Source organism: Mycteria americana, chromosome 2, assembly GCF_035582795.1.
Source record: "Mycteria americana isolate JAX WOST 10 ecotype Jacksonville Zoo and Gardens chromosome 2, USCA_MyAme_1.0, whole genome shotgun sequence".
NCBI classification, from domain to species: Eukaryota; Metazoa; Chordata; class Aves; order Ciconiiformes; family Ciconiidae; genus Mycteria; species Mycteria americana.
Window position 1 is genome coordinate 134,633,767 of NC_134366.1, and position 20,577 is coordinate 134,654,343.

At 39.0% G+C, this 20,577-nt stretch overlaps 1 protein-coding gene across 7 annotated transcripts in view; it reads left to right on the forward strand.

Moving 5' to 3' along the window:
• CHD7 (chromodomain helicase DNA binding protein 7) overlaps positions 1-20,577 on the forward strand; it is a 137,815-nt gene that overhangs the window by 98,561 nt on the left and 18,677 nt on the right. For all 7 annotated transcript variants that reach the window (XR_012774476.1, XM_075494714.1, XM_075494710.1 and 4 more), the window contains 10 exons: positions 7,648-7,824; positions 9,320-9,463; positions 11,678-11,933; positions 16,531-16,741; positions 17,265-17,460; positions 17,689-17,856; positions 18,519-18,698; positions 18,988-19,098; positions 19,183-19,388; positions 20,347-20,546. Coding sequence is in view for 6 of the 7 variants with exons in the window: in XM_075494714.1 (XP_075350829.1) it covers positions 7,648-7,824; positions 9,320-9,463; positions 11,678-11,933; positions 16,531-16,741; positions 17,265-17,460; positions 17,689-17,856; positions 18,519-18,698; positions 18,988-19,098; positions 19,183-19,388; positions 20,347-20,546 (1,849 nt within the window). In the remaining variant the exon portion in view is untranslated. The remainder of the gene's footprint in view (positions 1-7,647; positions 7,825-9,319; positions 9,464-11,677; positions 11,934-16,530; positions 16,742-17,264; positions 17,461-17,688; positions 17,857-18,518; positions 18,699-18,987; positions 19,099-19,182; positions 19,389-20,346; positions 20,547-20,577) is intronic.

A 20,577-nucleotide genomic window follows, 5' to 3' on the forward strand; every position in this document is an offset into this window, starting at 1 on the left:
CCAAAGTAAACAGGACTGGGGGAAAATAATGTGCATACATTGAATGTAATTGTAGAACAACATAATCCTCCTCACTTAAGAGGAAAAAAAAGAGTGGAAGTTCAAGCTGATTTGATATATTGTGGAGTATTATTTCCAGCTGAGCTTAAAGAAGTGATAGTGGTGAATTCATATATTTAGATTTTCTGTAAAGCATTTGATTTTATGCCACTGGATATTTTGATTAATAAACTAGAATGATATAAAATCAATATGGCACACATTAAGTGGATTTAAAACTGGCTAACTGATATTTCTTGATGTAATTGTAAATGAGAAATGATTTGCATTTCCAGCGTAGTTCTTCAGGGATTGGTTCTTGTCCATGAGCTATATAACACTTTTATCAATGACCTGAAAGAAAACATAAAATCATTACTGAGGAAGTTTTCAAACGACACACGGATGGGGAGAGTGGTAAATAATTAAGACAGTTCATGGATACAGAGTAAGCTGTATTACTTAATAAATTGGATCCAAGCTAACAATACTCAGAATAGCTAAATATAGGGCTATTTGTGGACAAGGAATGGAGATGATTCTTACAGCAGGGAGAGCTTGGTTCTGGGAAGGCTGTAAGACAAATGCAGATCCTTTTGTGTCACGACACACAAGCAGTTAAACATGAGTTCATACGGTGAGACTGTGGTTAAAAGGGCTAGTGTAGTAGGAAAGAAATATTTATTAAAGAGTAGGAAAGTTACACCGTTCTTTTCTTTGTCAGTAATGTGGTGGGTAGTCCAGTTCTGCCTGGTTCTCGCTTCCTGTTCTCAAAAAGTGTGTTTAAAAAACGGAGTCCTTAGAGCAAAGCCATGAGGGTGGTTGCGAGATAGAAAATATGCTTCTACAGGGAAAGAACTGAGTAAAAACTGTTTTGAAGGTGATGACTGTGGCACAACTTGACATGCCGTTAGGCCAAACAGAAATAGACTCATGTACTTAAATACAGTAGAAAAACACATAGTAATTTATAGTAGTTAGAAGTTACATCTGTTTGGCCTAGAAAATAACCATTTTCTCAGCAATTTGTCAAAGAAACTTTCAAATCAAAATCTTATACACTGTTGTTAAAGAAGATTGATTTGAATAACAGTTGCTACACTGAGGTCTAATGGCTTATATTCCTTACGATAATAATCACATTTAGCTTCTTACCTACATGTATAATACACAAATGAACTGGAATTGATTTGTACGTTTTCTGGTTTTAAAATTGTTTCTTGTCAGAGAGGGATATTTTATATCAAATTTAAGAATTTGGGTTTATACAAATACTGTCTCTACTGAAGTGTTTCCTGTGCTAAAAATCATGGGTTTTGTTACTTAAGCAGTGCTTGTTCTCAGCATGTTCTTCCCCTTAGGATGCCGCAGTTGCATAGCATGAAACCTGAAGGAACGTCATCAGAAAAATCCCACTTACTATGCAGATTCTTAGTGTTATTTTGGCAATATCATTTCGTTGATCTAAAGGCAACTAAAAGGATCTAAAGCAAGATGCTGCAGAAAGTGTTGTTCCCCCTGTTGCCGTATTCTTAACTCGCCTCTTGCAATGACCATGGCAGTGATTTGGCCCCATAGTGAGTAATGACAAAGCACTCATGGCATAGAAAAATGAATCATTTTCTGCTAGCTTTGCTCCCTGAACTGGCTTAACAGGAGAATTAGACAATTGCCATGGTTGGGGATAAAGGAGAAATGGAGTGAACTCATCCTTTTGGTGGCAGCTAGCTTAGATGTGTCATGAAATCACTTTCTGTGTTCCATTCTTTGTGAGACTGTGTCAGCTGTGAAACGCATGGTAGAAACTGAATTACGGGAAAAAAATCTCTTCATGTTCTGACAAAAAGAATCCCCATGTAATGTTCAGTCTGGCATCCTCTAAAGTACCATCAGTGGACGTACAATGGGGGATGAGAAGGGAGAGAAAGAGGGCAGGCTTTGGCAGTATCATTTCTAGTCCTGTTGCCAAACACACCAACCCAGATACTGGCATCTTTTGGCTTTTTAGGTCTTAAAATGAAAAGAAGCCTCTCAAGCTGAGCTGTTTCTCAAAGACAGTTGAACATTGAGAAAGTCTGAGTGGCTTTGAAGGGCAATAATAAGAGACAGCATGCATAAGAAGCACCTACCCCATCAGCAGTAGTGTGATTTTTCAGAGTCAACACCAGTAACCAGAGTCAAGTTGTTGTGAAAAGCTAGAGAGTAGTCGATAACAAAATACGTTTCTGCAGTGGTGTGACTTGAACGCTAAGGACACCGTGCTACCAGAGACGTTCCCCTAAAATCCTTTCCTGCCTTACTGCTTGTGAGGGTCACATAGGGAAGCCTGTTCTGGTGTTCCTGAGCAATGTAACTGAAAGGGCCTTCTGGGGCCTTCCCTGGTTGGAATATCAAATAAACCAGTTGCTTTTCTGTAGTATTCTACCTCTGAGGAAGAGTTCTGTTGTAAGATCAGGAAAACTATATAAGCCAAATAAAATTAATGACAGAGCCCTGCGAAAGAGTTGACTTGTTTGTGAGGGAAATTTATTTCTCAGCGTAATGAGGACTAAAAAGAGAAACTACCTGGCTCGCATGTAGAAATGGAATACCTTGTCCTTGGTTGAATTTTAACGCAAAATAATGCTATTGATGTTCAGGACTTTTTCTGGCTTACCTGGTTCATTCCTTTTGGGCTCAGTGGGTGTTGGCTTAAGAGAGTATTTTCTTGCCTGCATGGTTTTCTTCCTTGCTGAGAAGCTATTGAGCTATGAATATGTCATCAGCATAGGATTACCTCAGATTTCTGCAAAGAATGGTTGGCGTGCAGCAGTTTAAGACAGTATTTCACCAATAGGCACTCTGTCTTTCACCGAAGGTGATGTTGAATTGCATTTTACAAAGTGGCTGCGACTTAGCCAGAAAGCATCTGGAAAACCATAATTGGTTAACATACACATTTCTTGCATCCGTTCTCTTGTTCCTCAAAGTAGAGTCTGAGGTTGGTGGGAAAAGACCATAATAATCTTTCACGGTTCCCATTGGTGGAACGTGCATCTTCTTAGAAACCTACTTCTCATATACATCCAATTGATCTTCTCAGTTTGTATCTTCTAAGAGGTAACACCCCAAAACATAACCCAACTTTTATATTCGTACCTAATTGTTGTACCTTGTGGCTACCTCTGTTGCTTGAGTTAACTTCCAGAAGAATTTCCCAAACAGAACAAGAAATGGCTACCTATTAGGAAGATTGATTTCCTCATATGCAAGAATTTCTCTGAGTAAATGGATATGAAATTCCTGTAGTTCAAGATCAGAGAACCTCATTAGGATGCCACACTGAAACAGGATAAATTGATTCCTAGTTGCCTAAGAATTCACCCTTGACAATGCTATAGGTCACTTTCCTGATAGTTTCTACATTTAAATTTCTCAAATGTGACATTAATAGGATTACTTAGGATTCTCTCCCATACTTCCCCAAGTGTTGGAGGCTTGAAACTGTTGAAGAACATCATCGTTCACCTTCTAAAGCTCTTGGAGAGCTCTTAGAACTTTATGCTTGATTTACTCCTCTGTTCTTCAGTACAGCATTTGACTGTCTTCCAAATAATGGGAGCTCTTGTGGGAAGGCCACTATGCATATTTTAATGTGAGATTTAGACAACTCTAAGTTTATAATCAAGGGTCCCTCTTAAGCTTTTGCTTCACCTGGGTGTGCTGCTTTATGTAGTGATCATTTTTGAAGAGCACTGCTTGCTGTACAGTCATGAGGTTGCTCATGGAAGTGTTTTGCTCTACTTGGAAAGAATCTCCTCAGCTGCATTCTCTTATTTTCACAGTTATATCTGACTTATGAAAAGGTTACAGCATTTCAATTTGCTGGCTTTTCAAGTTGCCCATTTAGTGTATCTTCATCTGCTGTTTGTTAGGTAACAACTCGTTTTCTCCCTAAGAAGATAAATGTTTCTGGACTATGCTACGAGAAAGCACTGTTGAGCAGGTCATTACTTCCTCTCAAAGGCTCTTGACGTGCATAGGCAGATTTAATGCTGAGTTCAGGATACCGGGTTTCTATTCATTTTATTGAGTCAGTAGCCAGTTCTGATCCCCACAGTTTGGAGAGGATTATATGCAGGTCACTTACAAAAGGATTCAGACTTGCATATGTTTGAAGGAAGAAATGGTCACCTTACTGTAAAATACCTGTTTCTTTTGAAATGTATTCAATATACAACCCACGACACAGTCCTGCTTTGAAAACATAGAATGGCTTTGAACTTGTGTGAGGCCCATCTAGAGAGACAGTGTTTCTGCGCAGACCCAGTGACACTGGACATACCAAGTTACTTTTTTCTTTGAACAACATGGGGAAGAAATATAGCATAATGTCAGAAAGATGTTCATTTCATGATTTTGAGTAAGTTTATTCAGGGTTTTTTTTTGAAACAGATTCTTAGTGTCAGCCCTGAAATAAGACCCTCAACTAACCAAATAAATAGTCAATATGGTGCCAGGCAATCAAGTAAATCGTCCTGTTGAACTTTCCTTAACACAAATTTACAAAAATCATAGAATCATAGAATAGTTTGGGTTGGAAGGGACCTTTAAAGGTCATCTAGTCCAACCCCCCCTGCAATAAGTAGGGACATCTTCAACTAGATCAGGTTGCTCAGAGCCATGTCCAACCTGACCTTGACTGTTTCCAGGGATGGGGCACCTACCACCTCTCTGGGCAACCTGTTCCAGTGTTTCACCACCCTCATTGTAAAAAATGGCTTCCTTATATCTAGTCTCAATCTACCCTCTTTCAGGTTAAATCCATTAGCCCTTGTCCTATCTCAACAGGCCCTACTAGAAAGTCTGTCCTCATCTTTCTTATAAGCACCCTTTAAGTACTGGAGGGCTGCAATAAGGTCTCCCCAGAGCCTTCTCTTCTCCTGGCTAAACAACCCCAGCTTTCTCCGCCTGTCCTCACAGGAGAGGTGTTCCATCCCTCTGATCATTTTCATGGCCCTCCTCTGGACCCGCTCCCAACAGGTCCATGACTTTCCTGTGCTGAGGACTCCAGAGCTGGACGCAGTACTCCAGGTGGGGTCTCACCAGCGCAGAGTACAGGGGCAGAATCACCTCCCTCGACCTGCTGGCCACACTTCTTTTGATGCAGCCTAGGATACGGTTGGCCTTCTGGGCTGCGAGTACACATTGCCGGCTCACGTCCAGCTTTTCATCCACCCCTACCCCCAAGTCTTTTTCCACAGGGCTACTCTCAATCCCTTCATCCCCCAGCCTGTATTGATTCCAGGGATTGTCCTGACCCATGTGCAGGACCTTGCACATGGCCTTGTTGAACCTCATGAGGTTCACATGGGCCCACTTCTCCAGCTTGTCCAGGTCCCTCTGGATGGCATCCTGTCCCTCAGGTGTGTGAACTGCACCACTCAGCTTGGTGTTATCTGCAAACTTGCTGAAGGTGCACTCGATCCCACTGTCCATGTCATTGATGAAGATACTAAACAGTACTGGTCCCAATACAGACAAGGGATACCACTTGTTACTGATCTCCATCTGGACATTGAGCCATTGACCAGTACCCTCTGGATGTGACCATCCAACCAATTCCTCATCCACCAAACAGTCCACCCATCAAATCCATATCTCTCCAATTTAGAGAGAAGGATGTTGTGGGGGTCCATGTCAAAGGCTTTACAGAAGTCCAGATAGACAACATCTGTAGCTCTCCCCTTGTCCACTGGTGTAGTCACTCCATCATAGAAGGGCCATTAGGTTGGTCAGGCAGGACTTGCCCTTGGTGAAGACATGCTGGCTGTCTTGAATCACCTCCACGTGCCTTAGTATAGCTTCTGGGAGGATCTGTTCCATGATCTTCCCAGGCACAGAGGTGATGCTGACAGGTCGGTAGTTTCCAGGGTCCTCCTTTCTACCCTTTTTAAAAATGGGTGCAGTGTTTCCCTTTTTCCAGTCACCAGGGGCTTCACCTGACTGCTGTGACTTTTCAAATATCATGGAGAGTGGCTTGGCAACTACATCAGCCAATTCCCTCGGGGCTCTGGGATGCATCTCATCAGGTCCCATAGACTTAAGTATGTTCAGGTTCCTCAGGTGGTCACAAACCTGATCTTCTCTTACAGTGGGAGGGACTTTGCTCCCCCAGTCCCTGTCTTGCAGTCCATCCACTTGAGAGGTGTGGGAAGAGAGGTTGCTAGTGAAGACAGAGGCAAATAAGTTGTTGAGTACCTCAGCCTTTTCCTCGTCTGTTGTTACCAGTTTGCCAGTCTTGCTTATTGGGGGGTACGCTTTCTTTGACCTTCCTTTTCTGGCTGACATACCTGTAGAAGCCCTTATTATTCTTTGCATCCCATGCCAAGTTCAGCTCCAGCTGTGCCTTGGCCTTCCTGACCAACCTTCCTGCCCTGCACAACCGGGCAGCATCCCTATACTCTTCCCAGGATACGTGTCCCTGTTTCCACTGCTTGTGCATTTCCTTCTTGCCCTTTAGTTTGACCAGCAGGTCTTGACTCATCCATGCTGGTCTCTTGCCTTCCTTTCCTGATTTCTTACACCTGGGTATCGAGAGTTCTTGTGCTCTGTGGAAAGCATCCTTAAAGATCTGCCAGCTCTGTTCTGCTCCCTTGTCCTAAGGGGTTTAAGAACACCCCTTAATTCCTTTGAGGAATTTCACTGACGTTTCCCTGTTGGCTCCTATTACCTCAGGAGCCCGTGGCTCATCTCTTCAAGTGTGCTGCAGTGTAGCCAGCACGTGTCAGAGCAACAGGCTGAGGGCCCTCGCTAGCACCCTGTCCGTCTAACCTTGGCATGTCATCCCACAGCTTGTCACGGGCAAGCCTGATATTATCCCTCTCCCCCTTCAAGTCTAGTTTAAAGCTTTGTCAATGAGACCTGCTAGCTCGTGAGCAAAGACCCCCTTCCCCCTTTGAGAAAGTTGAATCCCATCTCATGCCAGCAAGCCTGGTGCCATGTAGGCCATCCCATTATGGAAATATCAAGGAAATATATGCGGAGATATACATTCTCCATTTAAGAGTTCAGAGGTTTGCTTCTTTTCAAAGCTGTTTACTAGCATTGTAGGTGTTCCCGATACTCAATGTCCACCAGGAAAAAGTTACTGTTTATTGGGAGCAAAATATTCCAATAGTCATAAAAATGAAGCCTTAATGTACTTTTGGCTTATTTTTTGATTGTTTGGGAGGACCGTCACATACCTTTTGATTTAAAAGAAAAAAGAAAATTCTCTTGACAAAGTCTGAAAACCTTATTTGAATATTACAGCAGTATATTAATGCTTCAAGGCATTAGTATAATCCAAATGAATTACAACTGAAATACTTGTATAACATCTTTGTAATGAATATGCAGTGATTCTGTGGGCCTTTTTACAGGGTTAAAAACATAGCTAGCATGAAGCCAGTAGTAAACTTACACATTTGTATTCCCTCATTGAGTCAGCAATAATTATTTCATTTACTTAAAATATCTTGCCCATTGTACTCTTCTGTATTTTTAAAGAATGAATTTTGAAGATGAAACAAATGTACTTCTTTTCTTTGCCAGGGAGTTTACTTTAATTTTTGCTGTTCTTTTTAGGGTCGTGTGATAAAGGGGTCCTACAAGTTTCATGCCATTATCACAACATTTGAAATGATCTTGACTGACTGCCCGGAGCTGCGTAACATTCCATGGCGTTGCGTGGTCATTGATGAGGCCCACAGGCTGAAGAACAGGAACTGTAAGCTTTTGGAAGGACTCAAGATGATGGACCTGGTCAGTGTGTACATCTCTTACATTTGCATCTTTTTAATTTTTATTAGTCCTGATTTATGGTTTCATCAAAAAGTAAAATAAAAGGTTTTCTTCTCAAGTAAAATCATCAAGTGCTAAGAAGAATGAGGGAATGCAGCTGAGAAAGTCTTTAAATACCTGGAAGCATATGCATACCTTCAGTGTGGGAGTGCTGATGTTTCATAAGTCTCTTCATTGATTTAGACTAGAATTATGTGGATTCACTTAAGAGAATCAAGATAAACTTGTTCTTTCCTTTCTCTCTTTTCATGTGACTTACTCCATAGTAGCTTCTTCACATAGACATTTATTTAAAGGTATAATGTGGTCAGGTGGCCAAATACGGGTGTGAGAGCTAAACTGCTCTGCATTAATGTCAGTTCTAATGTTAATTTGTTGTGTGGCCATAAGGATATTCTTTCAGACTGACTAAGGAAGGGAAAAGTGAGTTGATTTCTGATGCTTACATAAATACGTATTATGTTATGTGCACAAAACACATGTATTAAGCACACAGAGAAAAATGAGATGATTGTTTTTAGACATACTTACCATTTAAAAGGCAAAATAATTAATTTTTTTTTTGTCATAAGATTCTTTAAAAATGTGAGAAGAATGTAGTCATGCTAAGTTAACACCTGAAACTCAAACCCTCTTACTTCTGATAAGAATAGAGAGGCATAAACATTAGTTTACACAAGCACTGGTGACCTATAGGTCACTTAAGTTTCTTTTTCCCTGTTTGTTAAACAATACTTTTCTTGAAGGAGTCTTGAGGCTTAATGAAAGAAAGTTTGTAAAAATGCTGTATACAATTTCTTTTCCTTATTACGGTTGCTATTAGAGGAAGGCTGAGCTTATAGGCGTGGCTATAGGTGGAGATATGGGACTTCTCACTTCAGTTCTTGTTCTACTACTAAATTCATGTTTAACCTTGGGCTAGTTGCTTAACCTCTCCCGGCTCCTCCTCTAAAGCAATATGCAACTTTTCCTCTTGTCTCTGCCAGTCTCACGCTCTGTTGTGTGTATAAGGAAAGTAGGACTCTGTTTCAGGTTTCCTATGTTAGAAACTTAACACCTGCCCTGAAGAGATTCATGCACTGAGATCTATTGGAAGTGTGGTAAATCGATGGATTTATACTGGAAGTAATGGGATAAGTTCAGCTGTTATTTTGCCATTTAAAGTTCATTGTATTTGTGAAAGGGCTGGGATGTTGTGGGTCAGTAAAATCTCTTCTTGTATCTGGAGGACTTTGAAGGTTCTTAAGTAGTGAAGTATTGTTCTGGGCTATCCCTGAAGGAAGGCCAGAATACTAGTTAGAAATGTCTTGAAAAAAGCTATATATAAAGTAGTTGGGGGAGGGGAGAGGAAGCAAAGATGGGAGATACATATAGAAAAAAAGAGATAATTTTGTGTATTTCTCCATTGAAAATTAATTTAGATGGCTTCCTAGGCAACTATTTCTTAACCTTTCAGGAACACAAAGTGCTGCTTACTGGAACCCCTTTGCAAAATACTGTAGAAGAGCTATTTAGCTTGCTTCACTTCTTGGAACCAGGTCGCTTCCCATCAGAAACCACATTCATGCAAGAATTTGGTGATCTGAAAACTGAAGAACAGGTAAATGTCTCCTGCACACTTACTTTTCTATTTAGATATTGTGAATTTATCCATTTTATTATATCTGAACTTCATTACTTGTTTTTACAGGTAATACCTATTTACTATTTGGAAGACCACAGTAGTTTTATCCCTGGTTTTTTGTTTGTTTTCATTTTGTTAAGTTTTTTGCTTTTGACAAAAAGTCATTTTGCCTTATCACTGTTTTTTTTTTAATCCTTTGTCCATTGGTCATGCAGAAACAGGGAAAGTTTCCCCTTGTTAAAATGTGGTGTTTAAAAATGGGGGTGCGGTGTTTTGTAATAGTTGCTGGATGAAAATACTTCTAAAATTGCTTGTTCACTCTAAGAGAATTAACTTGTCAGTTGACATTCTTCCTTAAGCATCAGTATCAGAGTGAGGGGACTGTTCTCTGTAAGTTCTGTGGAGTTAACATCCGAGAGGTTTATCAATGACTTTTGTGCAAACAGGAACATCTTTGAAACCTAGTTTAGCAAGAGGTAACCAAATGGACAGATTTTTTTGACTGACTCAGAAACAGATTTCAAACAGAAAATGTTTTAAAAAGTCAATAGGTAACAGTCAAATCACCTTAACAGTAAGAGTTAACTGAAGCATGGCATCTTAATTTAGGCACCTTTAATTTGGCCCTTTGCACCCTATGATAATCTGACTTCACTATTGCATGCACTTTTGTGTGTAACTTCGTGTTGTTTTGTCTGAAAGTTCAACTTCTGCTATTTCTACTTTTGACTACTTGAATTTAACTTTCTTTGAGAGCAACTCTTTCGTAGGTAATAGCCTAAATTTCAAAATAGCTCTCCCCCCAGTCCCTTACCTCCTGGAAGAATCATAGCACGTCCTGAGGGAATCATAGGATATGTTTCCACAGACTGTGCAGGCAGTTGCATGCCAGCCAGAATGGACTCTGACCTGATTGGAAGTGAGCCAGCTCTGATCCAGAAGCCATGTAGTCCTGTTAATATAGTGTTTGAGCTGGAGTTAATATATCCTAACTCTCAACATAGCTTTTGTCTGGCCAGCTCAAAATGTCAGCGGAGCAGTACTGGAAATTTTTGAAGCCACACATGGAAATATTACTAAAATAATGCCATCAGCCATGAGCAGAATTGGAGCCTGGATTGCTTGGGCCAGCAAGTTTTGGAAGAAGTGCCTTCTCTGCTGACACACCATTAGATGTTTTGGAATTTGATTTATCTTTCAAGTGATGGGAGAGATTATGTGTTAACGACTTGAGTTTTCTCCTCCATTCCTTGCAATCCTATTCCGTGTATCTTTTTAATTTTTCATCCCTCCATACTAATTTATCTTTTTTCTCCTGAAGTTCCTTTATTACTAAGGGAATGATGTGAATTCAGGAGAAAGTGTCTTTTGTTCATGTTTCTGCTGTGCAGCTCTGCATCAGGAGGTGACGACCAATTTCAGGGTGAATTATCAGCTCCTCAACACTGAGGTGGTTTGTACTTTGAGAGACAGCCTAAAACAACCTAAATGCCAGTCTCTTCCTATATGGAATATGTTTGAGCTTTTTATGTAAGGGACTTTACAAAAACTTGACAGAACTTAGCTAATTTTTTTGAGGAAAATGGAGATTTCTTCCCCCCTCCCCCATTTAGGATGTGTCTTAAAGCATATGCTGCAAAACCTGGAGACACTAAAAATTATCAGCGTGTTAAAAACTTACAGAAATGAAATGCTTTCATTTTGAGACCAGGCCTAAATAGTTTTCTACTTCAGTGGATGTCAAAACTAGAGAAATAAGAAAAGAATTAGACGCAGATATATAAAGGGAAAAAATAGCATTAAACACTGTGTTTAGTGGTTAGAAGTTAACTGCAAAACTTGATCTTAAAGTCAGATTTGCTTATATAGCTGTGCTTACTTAGGGTTAGCTCTGCATGACTGGTATGCAGTACTGTTCTTGTCTAGAAGGATAGTTCTAAGTGAGGTCTGTTTAGTAACATTCACTAAACAGAAGGGTTGCACAGTAAAAACTGAATTTAGAGGTGTGTATGTCACTGAGTTAATAAGGAGAAGTCTCTAGGTCACTGAGGAAAGATGATTTTTTTACAAATGCTCTCTACTTGGGATCTGAGGTAGGAAACAAGGATTCTAGAATTAAGGTAATTGAAAAATAAATATTTGAAGCCCTGCAGTTTTAATTCAGTTGTTTATTAAACACATATTTCCTAGGTGCAAAAACTCCAAGCTATTTTGAAGCCGATGATGCTGAGACGTCTCAAGGAGGATGTAGAAAAGAACCTGGCCCCCAAAGAGGAAACCATCATTGAAGTTGAGCTGACAAATATTCAGAAGAAATACTATCGTGCTATTCTTGAAAAGAATTTCACATTTCTTTCCAAGGGTGGAGGTCAGGCAAATGTACCTAATCTTTTAAACACTATGATGGAACTAAGAAAATGCTGCAATCATCCATACCTTATTAATGGTAGGCCTCCTATTTTTCTCTTCATTTGAAAAATTTCACTAAGTTAGAAATTCTGTTCTAATGTGTCTTTTTATTTATTTGTTTATTTTAAGTAGAAAAGTGAGATAACCCTTTAGGTTCTCTTAGGTATGGATATCTGCTAGCCAGGAGAGCATTGCTTTTGAAGACGTCTGTGCTGCTTTTTTTCAAGGCTTCCTAGCCCTGACAGAGTTAGTTTTGGTATTATCAAGTTTTCCTTTGTTATTTCTGACAAACAAGACTTCAGTTATCATGCCAGTTGTGGGATGCTGGCATAAATATAGCAATTTTTTTCTTCAGAGTTACAGTTAGCTGCCACTTATTTTCTTGCCATAGAACATTATGAGAGAGTAACTTAAAATTTCTGAATAAAAGTTGTGGAGTAAGAAATTATGATCAGGCCTGCTTTTATGGCCACGTGTTGTCAGTTCATTTTCCTAATTTATCTAGTCAGAAAAAGATTTGTATGAATGTCATCTTAGACTTTAATGACAAATACTGTTTTTCGGTGTGATGCTCTTGGTTTTGGATCAGGATTATCTATGGCAAGTATTGTAGAATTGTAGAATATCTCAAGTTGGAAGAAACTCATAAGGATCATCAAGTCCAACTCCCTACTCCTCGCAGGACTACCTAAAACTAAATCATACTACTAAGAGCGTCATCCAGATGCTCCTTGAACTCTGACAGTCGTGGTGCTGTGACCGCTTACCCTCAGGACCCTATTCCAGTGACCGACCATATGATGAACCAGCTAGCTATAGATGTCTTAAGTATGCTAAACATGTATGTATTGGTCAAATCAAATCTTCCCTTTGAGGATGTAACACAAGCCTCCGTAGAGGGTTGCATTCTACTAGTTTCTTGTTTCCCAACTCCTCTTCCTTACTGTATATGATTTATGCTATGGTTGGTTTAAAGCTGGTTATAAGCTTCATGATGAAAGACTGTTTTGTTCAAGAGCCATATGTGATTTCAGGGTTTTTTTGTTGTATGACTTCCATATTGCAGTGCTTATGTTCTTTTCTTGACATTTTTTGTTTAAATGGGAAAAATTGCTTGAACTGATTCACGAAATGACATCTAATTATATTTCATGCACAAGTAATTATTCCAAAGACATGATATAGGGTTACTCCAAAGTACTTCAACCCAGCCATGCTGGTGGGCTGCTCAGTTTCTAAACTCAGATGAGCCATATAGTAAAGTAGCTTTATGGTTCTGATGTAGGGGTGTTTTTGTTTGTTGGTTCTTTGTTTTAAGTTAACTCATTATATAAATGAGTTTACCAGAAAATAGTTTAGGATGTTCAGGTTATGAGCTTCTGAACTTGATGCTTTTTACATTTCTTGGTCTTCAGCTAGTTTTAACCTTGCCATTGTTTTTCCTTATTTCATGTTTGCTAAAAGAAATAAACTCAGTATTTTGCTGCTACTTTGTTTTGTCAAATAGAGTTCATGAGTAGTGCTTGCAGTGTTGCCTACAGCAGTGATTTTTTTCCTCACAGGTCTTGTACATTTAGTGTCTGTAGAGACTTCTGAAGTCTAGGTGGCTATATAGAAAACTTGCAAATATTTTTTGACAACTGTATCTTAATCTAATAAAGGGAGATGGCTTTGGCTCTTGAACACTTTTGCCTTTTTAACATTTTTGTGACTTTTGAACATTTGGACTTACTTGGTGTCATGCGGCAACATGGCAGGTGGGTCAAGCCTTCAGATTTGAGAGAAAAATAAATAAATCCTGACTATTATTAGTGTGGAGATGGAACTAAACAAATACGTCCTTTGTAGTTCTAGGGCAGAAAATACTCTTACATCCTCTAGTTGTCAGAGCCTGAGGTTCTGTTTTGTTGATCGATAATTAACATCTTTGTACTTAGAGTGATGGCACAAGTTTAGTGTAGTTCTACCAAGAGCTCTTGCAGTACTAGTACATAATGTTGCATAGTGTTCTCCTGATAAATGATTTGTTGCAGTAGCAAGTTCTCGAGACTCAACTGCTTTTATAAAGGTGTTTCTGAATCCTTCTCATTTTCTTCCAAGTTTACAGGTTTTGTGAGCAAGCAGGACTGCATGTGCCTTTGAATATCCAAGTAGAACACTGTATGTTTTCTTTTGCATAAAAGTTGCAAGCAAGTCTTCTAGATAATCCTCAGTTAAGAGCCATAGAGGGAATTAGTATGGTAGGAGTTGAATGTGGAGCGGGTTTTTTGTTTGTTTCTTGATTGGTAGATCTGTTCTGTGGAGGGGAGAACGGTGGTCTGCTGAGACTGTCTTTGAATAGGCTTCTAGAGGGAGTTACTGTATTTTGTGTATTCTCCAACCAACTTGGGCAAAGCATTATCTGTCATTTTTCTTAGAGTTGGACTCCTTGTTTTCTCCATAGCAACCATTCTCAAGTATTTATACATCATTCCTCTTTCTCTGTCTCCAAGAGCCAGCAGTGGGGAGTGCCTCTGTACTGACACATCCTACAGTGTTGAACCTCGGAAAGGTTTCCTACTCTGTTCCTTATGCCCTCTTGAGCCCTGGAAGCCTCTCCTAATTAGGAGTGGAGGAGGTGGGGGTTTCCCTGATGGACCAAGCACACATTCAAATAGCTTCTTTTCATCCTCTACTAAAAATCAGCTAGGATAGGAGCTAGTGTTACAGCCCTACAGGTACTACATCAAGTAACTTTTGGGTAACAGGCTACTTAATGTACATCACTTAATTGCAATTGAAGTAGAAAGGAAAAACGCAGGGTGGTCTTTTGCAGGGTTTAGTTAGGTTAGCATTACTGAAAGAGCAGATTTTTGGAGGTTATGGTCTGTTACGGAAGTGGGTCTTGCTGAGACCAAATGCTGATGCTGAAAATTCACCATTCATTAGACCTGTTTGTGGGTTTGTTGTGGTGTGCTTGGCTTAGGCGGTTTGCTTTTGCAGATGCTGTGTTTGCATATTGGTTTACTTCATAGGAGTGAAACTTAAATTTGGATATCACAGTTGAGGAAGAAATAAACGATGTAACCAAGAAAGATCACTGAAGCTACTGTATATGAACTACTTGACAGCCTACTATATCCTGAAATTGCCTAAGCTCAGTACAGAATCTGAGATTTACTACTGAAAATTCTGCCTGTTTTACAAAATGGGAAGTGATATGGTTGAAGGGAACTTGAAGGAGTGTCTGATTGTACTATTTTCACATGGGTTTATTTTTCTTGCAGGCCATTAGGATCAGTACCGCTTGGAGTAGGGAATCCAGATAAGGAAAATTCAGGGATGTAAAGCTACCTTCAAGTGTGGTCACGTCTTGAGTCCGTTAAGTTCTGTAAAAGCTTGTAGTACAAGTGTAATACGAAGCTGTCGGACAGCCTGCTTAGGGTGGTATCTAGTTAAGACGCCACATTACAGTAGGCACTGAACCAGCGATCACACAGGGAGGGTGCATTTGCATGTTTGTTTACAGGCATCTACTTAGAACTGGGATATGAGAGAGATGCTCAGCAGAAGCCTGGCAGTAAGCTGTTCTTCTCCCCTCCCCCAACCCTCCTACCTTTCCTTGTGTTATTCAAAAGCAGTATTGAAGCTGAATATTATACAAACCAGAAATGCTTTATAAACTACATTTTTTAAAAAAAAGAAACAACAAAACCAACAGAGGGACTGAAAAAGACAGCTCAAAAAAATGGTTTATTTGGATGTGAAATAAGCTTAGAAGGAAGATTCCTAACCTTTTACATAGCCAAGAATAGTAATCTGATAATTCTTGGAATAATCCACTGGTTGTAGAAGTGACATAAAAAAATGGAATAAAAGCGTAGAAGAGGTTGAAGAGGAAGCTTGAACTTGGTCTGTAGCCTTCAGGTAATGAGCAGTACAAGGAAATATTTGCTGCTGTGCATATCATTCATAGGCAGAGTGGCAAGAAAGAACTTCTGACTAATTCTGGAAAGAATATATATATTGGATAGCTTCATCAAACTGAACAAAAAAACCCCACATTCAATGAGAAAAGAAAGCTAAATAGAAGGTAAAATAATAATTTCACAGCCCCCCCCCCCCCCAATTAGTTTTTTCATTGTTTGGATTTTGATTCTATAATTAATACTGGAAGGAACAGGTCCAGGTCATGCGCATGTTTAAGCCTGGTTTTGGAGGCACAGACATCAAATGTGATTTGTGATTTGTATTCCACGTGTTTTCCTGTGGAAACGAGATATTTTTTTCTTTCACGTTGCATATAAAAAGGACAGAAAATCCATTTGATCAGTTGGAATATGGTTTACTTTTTCATCTTTTTTCTTAATTTTTCATTAAATTGTGTGCATCAAATAGTTGTATGAATTTATTTAGGAAAGGGTTTACTCCTGTTTAGAAGAGGGGAAAAAAAAATGAATGCTCAGAGTTACTTTTTATTTATGCTGTATTTGTGTATATGTTTGCTTTAAATTTAAGCTTAATATTTTTTATAAATGTTTATTCACATAATGCTTAAAACATTCCTGCAGTTTCTATAGAGTATTGAAGGCGAGCTCATTGTTTATTAATAAAACCCTTTGCAGTGTTCATGTATTGCTGTCCAATCTTTGCAGGTGCTGAAGAGAAAATTTTGGAAGAGTTTAAAGAAACACACAATGCCGACTCTCCAGATTTTCAGCTCCAGGCAATGATCCAGGCTGCTGGCAAGCTAGTACTGATTGACAAGCTGCTGCCAAAACTGAAGGCTGGTGGCCACAGGGTGCTTATCTTTTCCCAGATGGTGCGCTGCTTGGACATACTGGAAGACTACCTCATTCAAAGACGGTGAGAGCAACAATATAATACAATTCTAAATAAATTGTGCTTTCCTCAGTGGCCACAGTATTTAACTTGTGAGTAATCCATATTGAAAAGGGATGAAATTCAAACACTTTACAGTATGTTCTGTAGTGATCTGACTAAAGGGAAAAGCATACCTGTAAGTTGCAAGTACTAAGATTTTTCTTTTGGGTGAATACAAAATGATCTCACATGGAGAGCTTTAAACTTCTTAGTTTACTGCTCAGTTAAATGTTTTGGTGGCTCTAGAGGTTTTTTTAGCTTAAGCCTGAATGTTTATTTCATTCCTTGGAGTGCAAGTCTATTCTTTACCAAAAGACGCAAAGCAGGAGACAAAGTAGTGTGTCTTCCACTGATGAAGTTGGATACAGGAACAGTCACTCAGTTTGTTGTAGTTCTTTTGACCCTATAGTAGCATATTTTCCCCTTTTTTTTTTAAATTGCATATTCTTACAAAGAAACAATGCCATTGCAGTAAAGTTCTCCTTATAATGTGTCTTTATTTCAGGTACCCATATGAACGAATTGATGGCCGAGTAAGAGGCAACTTGCGTCAGGCAGCTATTGACAGGTTTTCAAGACCTGATTCTGATAGGTTTGTTTTCCTGCTGTGTACAAGGGCAGGAGGTTTGGGCATTAATCTTACTGCTGCTGATACCTGCATCATTTTTGATTCAGACTGGAACCCCCAAAATGACCTCCAGGTAATATTGCAAGCGATGATTTTATTGAAAACTTTTATTTGCCTTTTTGCTGTGAAATTTTTTTCACCTACAAGAGAAATTATCTGTTGTTCCTCTCTTGAAAGCATAAAGATTATTATTTATATTGAAAGCAATAACTTTTAAAGGAAGTTCTCTGTATTGATTATTTTAAATTTTTTTTTCTTCCTTTTGTCACCTGTAACTGAGTATCTGTCTTTGTTTCATCAGGCTCAAGCACGATGTCACAGAATAGGACAGAGCAAATCAGTGAAAATTTACAGGTTGATAACAAGGAATTCTTATGAAAGGGAAATGTTTGACAAAGCTAGCTTGAAACTTGGCCTTGATAAGGCTGTGCTACAATCTATGAGCGGAAGAGAAAATGCTACAAATGGGGTGAGAATTAATATATTAAGGTGCATGATCAACAAATGCTATGAATGTGTGACACTTCCTTGCTTGTTTGTGTTTTAGCTGGAGAAGGTTGGTTTCAGATGGAGTACAGCATGTATTTTAAAGTAGGGTTAATTAAGGGCAAGGCTACATCAACTGGCTTAGCCTATCTAATGGCTCACTTATTGCCAAAAGGGGGCAGGTGGAGTCATGTTCCCTCAATCCTCATCCATTCTCATCATTCCACCCTTTACATTATGGTGATCCTGGCACTTTTTGGAGCTCTTCTAGTGAGCTTTTTCTAGTGTAGCCTTTTTGCTTTGGACTTTTTTTGCTTTAGCTTTTTGTCGGGTTAGTAAGTTAAATCTGCTCCCAGGAGGAGTTTAGCAGTCATCAGAGCTAAAGTAAAGGGATTCAATGACAATGAATTATTAAATCGTTTAAACCACTCGTATAGCTTCACCCTAAGAATTTTGTTGTTCGTATTCTTCTTTTAAAGGTGACTTCAGCATGAATGTTTAATTGATCGACAGCACATTATCTTAAGAGTTTCAGTTCTTAAAATGCTAAATAAGAGGACAGTCAGTCTGATTATGCTGTCAGATGTACACATTGGCTGATGTCAAAAAAAAAACCAAACCCAAACCCTCTCTTACATGTTACAGGTGCAACAGCTTTCTAAGAAAGAAATAGAAGATCTTCTTCGAAAGGGGGCATATGGTGCTCTGATGGATGAGGAAGATGAAGGGTCTAAGTTTTGTGAAGAGGATATTGATCAGATTCTCTTAAGGCGAACACACACAATTACTATTGAATCTGAAGGAAAAGGCTCAACATTTGCAAAGGTGTGCATTGACATTCAGAGGAAAATTAATAAAATGTTACCAGGATAGATGGAAGTAATATTAAATTGCCTTCTGTGTCTATTTAGTTTTTCAGTGTACTTGCCTCACATATTTGCCTCACAAATGTTGGGATATCTGTATTTCCAGTCATGATAGTTCACAGGCTTACCTTTTTTCTTTCTTGAAACTACTACTTTATAAGTCCTAAGTATTGTATGTATCAGTGAAAACAGATATTCTTTGTAGCATGCAGTTAAGAAACCAATGCATGTGTTTTCACATTTACTAGGCTAGTTTTGTTGCATCTGGGAACAGGACAGACATTTCCTTGGATGACCCTAATTTTTGGCAGAAGTGGGCAAAGAAAGCTGAGCTGGATATTGATGCTTTAAATGGAAGGGTAAGAGCTTTATGATAGTTCCTAGTACAATTAAATTGAAGATTTTCCCCCTCCTAAATTTCTACATTTTCACTTTCATTTTAGAATAACTTAGTTATTGATACACCAAGAGTAAGAAAGCAAACCAGACTCTACAGTGCAGTCAAAGAGGATGAACTGATGGAGTTTTCAGACCTGGAAAGTGATTCTGAAGAAAAGCCTAGCACAAAGCCCCGTAGGCCTCAGGACAAATCACAGGGTTATGCAAGAAGTGAATGTTTCAGGGTGGAGAAGAACTTGTTGGTTTATGGGTAAGGATATACAGATTAAATACACTGATTGTGGCTAAAGAACTGAAAATATGAAAATGATATATAGTAAATAACTCATCCTTCTCTTGGACGTGTTCACATAATCTCTTACTGTGTAACCTTTACCTCATTATGCTATATACATGCCAGTGAGATTCTAAGTTGCTATATATATAAGTTGCTTATATATGAGTTATGTCGCTTAAAGTATCTGAGTGTCTCACAGATGGCTGTGAGCTCACTGGTAAGATATGTAGTTTTGTGATGACGGAATATTTGTTTCTAGTTTCTCATAGTGTAAAGAATTCCTGAGTTATCGAGGTTTAATCTCTCTTTTCTAACTGTTGTGGAGAATAACAAAGTATATTTGTAAAGAACAATGTGGTTGTGAAATCAACAGTCAATCTAGAGGTTTTCAACATAGATTCTGGTATTTTGGCACCACTTAAATTGAGCTATTTGATGTTTTATGTTTTCTCCCATTGGATTTACCAATTTGAATTTTATCTCTTTGCAAGCAAGTAGCTATACTTGACTGCTAACACGGTGGGCTTCAGAATGACTGTCTTTATTTTAGGAAGTTGCATACAACAATTGCTAATAATGGATTTCAGGATCAAAATAAGAATGATTCCCCAAATCCCATGATTGTAGGAATTGGTTGAATTTCCTATTCGTAGCTTACTGGGACCATTAGAGTTAAACATATGTACTTTATTATTTTGAGCCCAGTTCAAGTGCAGCTTTACGAGCAGTGAACTTATTGCCTGTTCTGTAAAATAAACATTCTTAACTCTTTGGTGCTAGAGGTTGGATTCCCTGACGTAACCTGCAAGTGCAAAATGCATTAGTGCTAACACAGGAGGTCCCAGCTTGCTTGGTACCAGGAGTTAAACTGAATGTCACAAATTAAAATACCAGTGCCCTGGCTGTTGTATTGAACATATTTTTCTTATAGCTGGGGTCGGTGGACTGACATCCTCTCACATGGGCGCTATAAACGTCAGCTAACAGAACAAGATGTGGAAACCATCTGCCGGACTATCCTGGTATATTGTCTTAATCATTACAAAGGGGATGAAAATATCAAAAGTTTCATCTGGGATCTGATCACTCCAACTGCAGATGGGCAAACTCGAGCTTTGGTTAATCATTCCGGTATGTCTACCACAATCAAATAATGATTCTA